Source organism: Tympanuchus pallidicinctus, unplaced genomic scaffold, assembly GCF_026119805.1.
Source record: "Tympanuchus pallidicinctus isolate F22 unplaced genomic scaffold, pur_lepc_1.0 scaffold3, whole genome shotgun sequence".
Taxonomy (NCBI): domain Eukaryota; kingdom Metazoa; phylum Chordata; class Aves; order Galliformes; family Phasianidae; genus Tympanuchus; species Tympanuchus pallidicinctus.
The window spans coordinates 6,746,464-6,756,440 of NW_026294747.1; the positions used below are offsets into that span (position 1 = coordinate 6,746,464).

Below are 9,977 nucleotides of genomic sequence, written 5' to 3' on the forward strand. Positions count from 1 at the left end.
TTGCACAATCAGTGGTGAGACAGCGTCCACAGGTGCTGGTTCAAGCACAGGGATATTATTCAAGGTCTTTATTTGGGGGGATACACAGTGCACAGCCTCTATGTGGAGAGCTGGTGGGACAAATGCACTGCCCCATCCCCAACGGGTCCCAACATGTCACATCCAGTAGGGGGGAGGTCCCTTGTTGCCACACTGCTCACTCTTCCCCCCAGTCATACCTACTGACCCCCCTGTCATACCTACTCTACCCCATTTCCCAGATGGGGCACACCCAAGCACAGGGTCTCCCTCCCCAGTCCCAAACCCCACTGGCAGACCCAAGCGACCCACAGCCTCCTGCACACCCCAACCCTCCGCCTCTGCTGAGTGAGCTTTGAACTCACGCTGGCCCCACCTGCACTGGGCACCGAGGGCATCTCCCCACCCCGCGGGGAGACGCCACCCAGCAAACATAAGCTAGTTGGCCCTGCCCAGATCTTGCTTATGCAGCACTGGTCCTGAATAGCCCCAAGTCCTTAACAGGGCAGCTATGGAGTCCCTGCTGCAAAGTGGGCACTGATGCTGCTTCTGGCTCCTTGCAGGCAAAGGTGCAGCCCCTTAAAACTTAGGGGAGACAGCAATGGCCATCACGGATACCCCCTGTGCTCTACCAAGTCCCATCCCCATGCAGGGCACAGCCCAGCACAGTGAGATTCTGGGAGCTCACCCCTTCATTAGTAGGGGCAGCTGGGATAGGGACACCCCCAAAAGCATCCCCAGAGCTTCCTGCCTTTCTACCAAGCTTGAAGTGGTGCAAAAATGGTTTGGGGGGGATATTTTCAGCTCCTGCATCACCAGCCTAGAGATAGGGTTCCCAGCAGCACGGGGTAGGCACAAGGGACATGAGGAACAGTGGGAACTATGCTACAGAGCAGGAGTCCTGAAGTGAGTGGCTCCTCCAGGGCCACATGAGGCAGCAAGGCACGTCCTGGAGGGGAGACTGAGGGCTGTGCAGTCCCTTCTCCCTGGAACTGTTCTTACAGGCTGAGGAAATCCTCCTTCCGGTACCCCTTCTGCAAGAAAAAAGGCCACCTGTCACCCAGTGGGGGGACCCCTGGTGCTGTCATCACTACCCCTGCTCAAGGACACCTGTGGCCACACCTTGCCAGGAAGTAGGGACTGGGAATGCAAACATACTCTTCTCTGGCATGCTGTGCCCACCCTGGGCACATGGGTGTTCCCATCCCTTTAGGCACCTGGCACCAGAAGGATGATGCTCTGGGGACATTCCCACCTCTACATGAAGTGAAGGTGTGGAGTCAGGGCAAGTCATATGCCCTGAAGCATTTGGGTGGCGCACATTTCTGAGATGAAGCCCCCAGCCATGACTCCCCTGGGCTCTTCCTCACGCTCCCACACCAGAGGGAGGTACATACCACCTTGAAGTCCCGGTGGAGCTTGGTGTATTGCCACATGTTGCCCAGGAGGCTGGCTGCTGCCCTGGAGGATTTCTCATTGTCTGAGCTGGAGCAGAGAGAGAAAATATCATCATGTTTTGGGTAACACAGGGCATGGAATGGTACCCACCAGCCCAAGGATAACACCCCATAAAGTCCGAGGGCTGTTGGCAAAGTGCTTTTACTAGGAGTGGTGAAAAGCACCCAGATGGAAAAACAGATGGCTGTGGTGAAGGGTGGAACGGAAAAATAGCCAAGTGAGCTCCCACCTGTCCCTCCTCTTCTTGACATAGAAGAGTTTCCTGAGGCCATCAAAGTAGACGATGTCGCGAGCAGCCATGGGGCTCTCCACCACCAGGTTGTTGAGCACCGCAATGATGTTCACAATAACATCAGCAGGCGGTGCCTTGTCCCCAACGCTCCCTGGCAGCTTCTCAATCAAGTGGCTGACTACCTTGGTAGCTGGAGGGCAAAGGCAATGTATCAGGTCAAGGGGCCGACCCCATAGGATGCATGGTGACCTAGGAAGGAGCCCTGCAGCCAAGGACCCACGAGGCAGCACCAGGGGTTGCTTCAAGCTCTCTGCTAAGACTCCGTGGCATTTGGGAGAGGAGCAGTGTGCGAGATGAGTTGAAGCAATAGATGCATAGCCAAGGAAGACAGTGGGGCTGGAGGCAGAGTAGAGAATGCCAGGGCTGTTTGGTCACTGGAGACAGACAGGACACCACACAAGCATGCGTCTAGCTGTGAGCATGGACACAGGAAGGTGCTGAGACATGCCTGAAGGTAAGCAGAGGCCAAACTGAGGATCAAAGGACGGAAAGCGTCCAGCGGGCTCCTCTGTGCCACCCTGGTCCTGCCCTCCCAGCCCTGCCCTCCCCAGCACTCACACATCTCATCCTTGTTGCGCGCATGGCGGGACAAGTTGCGGATGAGCCCCGTCAGGGAGCGCAGCTGGTGGTGGTCAGCGGTGCGGACGCGGTCCAGCACAGGGTTCAGGATGCGTTCCTGCTCCAAGGCCAGTCGGCTCAGCACACCTGCCCACTGCAGAGGCAAAAACACACAGTAGAGGCACCCACCAGGTTTGCCCCATCCTCCTCCTCCTCTTGTTCAGTGTGGCAGGGTGACCTGACTGGTGAGGAGTGTGATGGCCACATTCCTCCACCCAGGTGGGGCTGTGACCAGCAGTGACAGCCAAACAAGATGTTACAAGCCCTGGGAATGCTCCCCTCCTGTATCCTCACCCTGCGGTCCCCAGCAGTGATGTTCTGCAAGGCACCCGAGGCTGCCTCAGTGGTGTGCTTGTTGAGCTCGCAGCGCTGCAGCAGCCGGTTGTAGATGCCCACAATCTGTGGGTTCCAGAGCCACTCCATGCCCTTGGGGTCCTTGGACACTTCCGTGAAAGTGACAATGTCTGCATTCAGATAGTGCTGCGGGGACAAAGGGAGCAGTGTTAGACCCAGAGAGAACAATCCCTCTATGTTGTCCACTTCCTGCCAAGCTGGAGGTGCCCACAGCAAGAGGACATGTCAATCCAGCTGTGTCACATCACTCAGCATGGGGGGGGGGGTTTGCACCCATTGCTACATGCAAGTAGCACCTGATTCACCCTCTGAGTTCACCTATGTGTCCCACCCAGCAGGCAAGGCTGGTGTCCACCTCCACCCACAATCACCACATTTCACCAGCTGTTTTCCCATGCTTCCACACCCCAAGCGATGCAGCTGTCACAGCACAAAAATGCCATGGTCCCCCACCACCGCCTGACCTCTCGAGCCTTCTTGCTCTGGGGGCTGAAGCAGCCCACCAGCTCTCCTGTCATGGTTCCACCATTATTCCTGCGGTGGCCCTCCAGGCGCTGGAGGGAGGAGGGAGGCATTTCATCGTAGAGGCGGTAGGAGAGGTTGCGCAGGACACAGACAGCATTCTCCACACTCTGGGAAAAGAAATGGGACATGAAGGGTGGAAGTCAGTCCTGGTGAGCTGGCACACCCACCAGGGCACGGTCCCATGGGCTCCATGTTCAGAGTCACATCCACCACCACTGACAGTACTCCACTATGCCCAGTAAGCTGGAACAGACTCAGATTCATTTTCCCCACTTTGTAAAGGATGTCTGGTGACCCCAGGGGAGTCTCAAGGGACACAAGGGAGTGAGCAACACCCTATCTGAGGGCACTGAAGCCCCAAGCCCTCTGAGCAGAGCAAATCTTGAGGCTCACCTTGTCTTCTGACTTCCCTACTTCTAGGGAGCTGTTCACGTAGTGGATCATAGCGTCCACCAGCCCATGGCACTCACGCATCTTCTGCCGGGTCTGCTGGCTTGCAGAGCTCAAATTTCTGCACGGGAAAAAGGGTCCATCACGGCAAGAAGTGGCATCATGGCCACTCATCCTGGTGCCCCACTACAGCACTGCGGGCAACTAATGCTTGTCCCATGGGATTGACAACACTTTGCCTTGAAGCACAAGCACTGCAAGGAATTGGGATCTCAAAAACAAGCTCTGGCAACCTTTGCTTCCTACACTGGCAGCGCAGATGGTGTTTCCTCCTGTCTAAACCTTTATCCACAGTAGGACTGAGGCTGGTCTAGAGCAGGTACCTGAGAAAGCCTGTGGAGTTGTAGAAGATCTCTGCCTCAGAGGGGTTCTGCTGGATGACACCAGAGCCACCCAGGCCAGAGAGGGGGACCAGAACCAGGTCTGTGAGCTGCTCCAGTGTGTCTCGAGCCAAGCGATCCTTCAAGTTGTCACTGGAGGAAAGATTCCATAGGATCCCTGCGTGGAGGAAATGGGTCCTCAGTCCTGGGGACAACTGGAGAGCATGTCTGCCCTGGCCCAACTCATACTGGCCACTCACAGCCATGAGGCAGCTCACGGCAGGGGACACCACCCAGGTACGTGTTGACAACACAAAGCTGTCCTCATGCAGTATCACCCTGGCCTTACTCACAGGCCAGAGGAACCAGATGCCTCCTCAGTGGGAGGAGGACCCCAGTCCAGCCCTGTGACCATCTCTGACCTGTAACATTCTTGCGGAGCTCATCATCAGGCTCCCGCAGTGTCCTCATGAGCTCATAGATGCCGTTCTCCTCCACCAGCGCCAGCTTGTTCTCAGCATTGTCGTAGATGAGGTTGCGCATGGCACCTGTTGCATGGCGCTGCACCTCCTGGTTGGGGCTGTTAAAGAGCTTCACCAGCTTGGGCATGGCCTGGAGGCTGCGAGCCTACAATGGGAAAAAGGTTGGGTGGAGAGACAGGTCTGAGGCTCCCTCCATCTCCTTCATCCTCCCAGGTGTGCCCCACCATACTGGAGAGGCTCATGAGACCTTTCCCCTCTGGTGCCCACCTGTTTCTTGGCATTACTGTCACTGTAGCATTTGTGCTGGAGGTAGGCAGCGCCCAGGACTTGTAGGTTGGGGTCACTGGCTATAAGGTATTTCACCGCTGAGGGCAGGTCAATGTCGTCAAACCTGGAAGCCACAGGCAGATGAGGGAGAGCCCAGAAAAGGCAGCCACAAGGGTCTTCCATCTCTGCTCCCCATCACATCTCACATTTCAGAGAAGATGTGTCAACCCATCTCCCTTCCCATCGCACTTCTTCTGGCTTAGCAAGTACCTTACCACCTCTACACCTCAGGATGTTTTTATGTTAGACCTGAAAGCATATGCAGGACACACTTAAAGCTGAACTCACACCACACTCCGTGACTGAGGCCAAATGCCAACCGCCTCACTTCTCCTTCCCTTGCAGCCAAGCAAGAACTAGGGAGTTTAGCCCTAAATCAGCCAAGTGACTCATGAGAACAGGGACTAGGCTGGTAGGTACTCACCCTCCCGACTGCTGGGTGAGCAGTGTGCTGTGTCCATTGTACATATCCATGGCACGCTGGTCCTGGAGGTGGTGGCTGGACTCAGCCAGGCTGCGCACGGAGGGCGCACGGGAGCTGTGCTCCACCATGCCCATGTAGGAGCTCCCGACAGCCGCCTGCGAGGATGGCTGGATGCTGCCAAAGGAGCTGGTGCTGAGCCGTGAGCGGTTGTTGCTCTGGAAGCGCTGGAGTGTGCGCATGGCTGGTGCCCGAATGGTGCGGCTCTGGGGCACCTCTCTGCCATCCAACCAGTCGGAGCTCTTGGCATTGGAACCAGTGCTCATCTGCCTCTCGAAGGTGTACGAGCGGCTGAAGCCACCGTTGCCTTGGTTTTTGTAGAGGGACCGGTGCCCCATGGGGTCCAGCTGCTCCGAGACGATACTGTAGCGATCATCTGCAGTGCTGGGAGGCACTGGCCCATCAGCCAGCCGCAGGGAGCGCAGCGACAGCGTGTCAAAGCTCTGCCGGGCACGGTAGTTGCGCTCATGGAAGGAGCTGGGCCGTGGGGAGGTGCTGGCAGCCTGCGACATGGCATAGCCCACACCGTAGCTCCGGCCCTTTGGCATCCCCCCGTTGCTGACAGTTGCCATCCGCTTGTGTGGTGTGAGGTCCACAGCTGACCGCGAGGACCAGCTGCTGCCCTTGAGCGTGTCAAAATCTTTTTTGGCCATGGATTGGTACAGCTAGGGGGAAGCATGGGGTTAAGGGAGGATGACCACATGGACATTCCTCCTTCCTCACCACAGGAAAAGGAAAGGACAGAGCCAAAAGCCTCCTTGGTGCTGTCTAGTCATAGAATCATTAAGGTTATAGAAGACCTCTAAGACCACATACAACCTCAACCCACCCCCACCGTGCCCACTGACCACATCCCTTAGTGCCACATGTCCACAGTTCTGGAACACCTCCAGGGATGGTGACTCCACCGCCTCCCCGGGGCAGCCTTTGCCAGTGCCTCACCACTCTTCCATAGGAATTTTTTCTAATATCTAACCCGAACCTCCCCTGGTGCAACTTGAGCCCATCAACTCTCACCCTATCCCTGTAACCAGGAGAAGAGACCAATCCCCACCTCGCCACAACTTCCTTTCAGGCATCCTCTTCTCCAGAGTGAACCATCCCAGCTCCCCCATAAGATCTGTGCTCCAGACCCCTCACCAGATTCACTGCCATTCTCTGACATGCTCCAAGGGCCTCTATGTGTTTCTTGTAGTGAGGGGCCCGACACCCAACACAACACTCAAGGTGTAACCTCACCAGAACTGAGTACAAGGGAAGAATCACCTCCTGTTCCCACTGGCTGCGCTATTACTGATATAAACTAGAGTGCCATTGGCCTTCTTGGCCACCTGCTGCACATTGGTGGCTCACATTCAGCCACTGTCAGCTAAATCTCAGATGCTTTTCTCCCACACAACTTCCCACTCTGCCCCAAGCCTGTAGTGCTGCCTGGGGTTGTTGCCACTGAAGTGCAGGACCCAGCACTTGATCTTGCTGAACTTTGGCCTTAGCCTATTGATCAAGCCTTTCCAGATCCAATTAGGGCCTTCCTGCCCTCAGGTAGGTCAACACTAAGCTGTCTATCAACACCCAGCTGTCTAAGCCATCCCCAGCTAGCACAGAGATGTGTGCTTGGTTCAGACATACCGAGCCTTTGGAGTCCAAGCCATTGGTCTGGGAGCGGGAGCTAAAGGAGGAACACATGGTCGTACCATATGGACCGCCTGCAGGATGGAGATGGGAGACTGGTCTGAACAAGCTGTGACCAACACTGCCTCCCACCCTGCTGCCCTGGGGGGGGTTGCTAGGGGGCTGAGTCAGAGGGCTGGAGAAGTGCCTGCTTCCAGCCATGGGGTGCAGGAGGAGGCTGCAGAGGAGGCAGCACGCCTCCCATGGCCTCTCCACCTTTCAAGATGCCCGACAGTGAGAGCATTAATTGCTACTTTGGTGAGGACAGGGCACCTCAGCACGGCTCCTCTTGGCCTTACTTGGCTGGGATGGGGGCTCAGGGGGCCTGCCGTGCTCTGCTGCAAGGCTTAGTTATGGTCTGGTCCCACTGGGTTGCTATCACCTGGATGTTGCCAGAGCAGGGATAGGGCCATCCAGTTTGGGGCAAACAAAGTGCAGGGTGCCGGGGGGGGGCTCTCCTGTCACTGGGGCGCAGCCTGAGGCGCAATGGAGCGAAGCAGCAGGGCGGAGGCCGTGAGCTCAGATGCTAAATGGAGGCACTTGGAGCCCGGCCAACAAGACGAGACAGTGCTGAGAGCCCAGGGAAGGAGCCGCCGAGAGCCGCCCAAAGCAGGGCATGGGGTCCCAGTACCCTCACAGAGCAAACCGAGGCGTGGAGACAACAAACGCGGGCTGGAGCTACGCTGCCCCGAGACGTGAAGCCCCCACTGAGATCAAAGGAAAAGGGGAACCCCCCGCCCACAGAGAGCCGCCCCGCAGTTTCCCACCTCTGCCGTCCAGCGGGTCAAGCACGGCGGCCTCGGGCCGTGGGGCGGCCGCCTGCCCCCGCAGCATCATGCGGATGCGGACCTGCTCCTGGACGCGAGCGCTGCGCAGCCGCTGGGCCTCGGCCGCCTCTCGGCTGCGACCATCCAGCTGGCGGTCCGAGGGCAGAGCCAGCGAGCAGACGCCGGCCTCGGGCTGCAGGGCCGACAGCAAGAAGGCGTTAGTCTCCTGCATGGCAGCGGCGAGCGGGGCCGAGGCGAGCGCGGCCGCCCTGTGCAGGTGTGTGCGACTGTGACGGCGGCGGGGCCTTCCCTGAGCTGCAGGGAGGCACCCGGCCCGCCCCGCCGCCGCCACGCCTCGGTGCTGCGGCCACCTGAGCACAGACGGGAGCAACGTGGGCCCCGAGGCCAAAAGAGCCCACCCAGGATGCCCACAAGCAGGGGAGGTGGACGTGCCCGCAGCCACAGTGAAGAGTGCTGGATGGGCTGCCTGGGCAGGCTCCTCCATGGACCCCAGCAGGCTCAAGGATGCAAAAGCCCCTCCGTGTGGCCTCCAAGTTGACCTCTGAACCACTGAGTGGCCTCTCCCACCAGCCTGCCCCAGGCTCAACCTACACATCGACACCCAGACCCCTGAGCAGCCTCCACATTGACCCCCAGCCCTCCACCAGCCAGCCCTAGATCCCAGGCAGCCTCCTCAGAGAGTCCCAGAGTCCCACACAGCCTCCACATTGACCCCTAGCAAGCCACAGGAACCAGCATCCTCCCCCAGACCCCCACGTGGCCTTGCCGGCCTCCTCTAGACCCCAGCCCTCCTTGGAAAGCCCCAGACACCCCCCTGTGGCCACCTAGGAGGGCCCTGGAGCCCCAGGCACACTGCACATTGACCCCTAGAGCCCTGGGCAGCCCCATGGCGAGCCCTAGACCTCCAGCCGACACCTAGCTGTCTCCCTGATAAAGCCCTAAAAGAGCCCACCACCACTGTTGGGGCATGGTGGCCAATCCCTCCCTGCTTTGCTTTTCAAATCGGTTGGGAATTACAAAAAAAAAAAAACAACAACAAAGTAAAAATAAATAAATAAATAAATAAAACCATGAGGTAGCTGAATGCCGCTGGGCTGGTGGCTCTGAGCACAGAGGCAATGAATGTGGGGTGACTCAGCCACTGCTGTGAACAGGTACTAATTAGGCTCACCCCACCCGCCCAGCCACCCCGACCAACCCCAGCTTGTGGGACACGCCTGCTCCCAAAATCCCCAGCGGCTTTGTTCCACTGCTTTCCCCCTGCCTGAATTGCACTCCTGACACAAGTTGTGTACGTTCTCAGCCTTGGGGCAGGAGTGAATGGGAATGTCAGTGCCCCTGGTGGCTTTCGCACTCAGCGTCACTGCTTTGGCCCCGCCTGGTAGAAGCGTTTTGGGGTTTGGCAGCCAGTGAGCTGGGTCAGGCTTGCAACACCGGGTGCTGACAGCTCAGGATGGCTTTTGTCCTTTGGTAGGAGGGGGGAGAAAGAGCGGTGAGGAATGTGCCGTTGTCAGCAGGAGCAGCTTGCTGTGGGACAGGGGAGTGTTCCAAGGGCAGGGATCTGTTCCCTGCAGTGGTAAGGTCCCTGATTGTGGTGGCCAACCCCATTGTGCCTGGGGACCTATGACCCCCAGGCCCTCCCCATCTTTATCTGGGAGGTTTCATAGGGTTTGGAGTAGGGGTCGCAGCCAGTCCTTTTTGGGGTCTACAGCCCTAAGAGGACTATTCACAGCTCTGTGCCACCCACACGGGTGCACAGCACTTGGCAGTGCTCAGCAAGGCACTCCCAGCCCGCATGAATCATAGTTCCCCCCCACCCCGAGCAGGAGGTTCACTCCCCATGCATGTTGCTGCTTGCTCATGGCTGTATACCAGGCTCCAAGGGGTGGGGGTATACCTCCAAGTACATCCCTACATCCCCCAAAGCAGGGAGTTGGGGCTGCAGCTCTGCAAAAGGCTTTGGACTGGATGTTTAAAATAAAAAAATAAATTAAAAAATACAGTAATTTGCTACAAAAACCATATTTGGAGCAAAACTGAGGAGATGCAACCACACTCAGAGATGCAGAGATGAATAAACCTAGGACACACCAGGAAAGGCACCCCAAAGGCACTTCCCTCTGTGGGGTGACCGCGCACCGTAGCCTCCACAGTACACCAATGCCTGTTGTTCCCAAAGCCCCACTGAGTGCT

General features: G+C 57.7%; 1 protein-coding gene across 1 annotated transcript; it reads right to left on the reverse strand.

The window, feature by feature from the left end:
* Positions 1-39: 39 nt before the first annotated feature.
* On the reverse strand, positions 40-8,059 carry PKP3 (plakophilin 3). The gene is made up of 13 exons (XM_052694069.1): positions 7,764-8,059; positions 6,955-7,031; positions 5,269-5,990; positions 4,785-4,908; positions 4,458-4,662; positions 4,039-4,213; positions 3,659-3,776; positions 3,205-3,372; positions 2,681-2,866; positions 2,327-2,480; positions 1,706-1,898; positions 1,416-1,503; positions 40-1,052 (listed from the first exon to the last, which is right to left on the reverse strand). The coding sequence occupies exons 1-13, from the start codon at positions 7,993-7,995 to the stop codon at positions 1,017-1,019; spliced, it is 2,478 nt and encodes an 825-aa protein (XP_052550029.1). The 5' UTR covers positions 7,996-8,059; the 3' UTR covers positions 40-1,016.
* Positions 8,060-9,977: the final 1,918 nt, after the last annotated feature.

What these genes read in the sequence shown, in the direction of transcription:
- PKP3 (XM_052694069.1), bottom strand. Translation starts at nt 7,995, where the DNA reads ATGCAGGAGACTAACGCCTTCTTGCTGTCGGCCCTGCAGCCCGAGGCC. An exon ending in GCTTGGACTCCAAAGGCTCG is followed by an intron (nt 5,991 to 6,954) that starts GTATGTCTGAAC and finishes GCTTCCCCCTAG; the next exon opens with CTGTACCAATCCATGGCCAA. An exon ending in CTCACCCAGCAGTCGGGAGG is followed by an intron (nt 4,909 to 5,268) that starts GTGAGTACCTAC and finishes TGTGGCTTCCAG; the next exon opens with GTTTGACGACATTGACCTGC.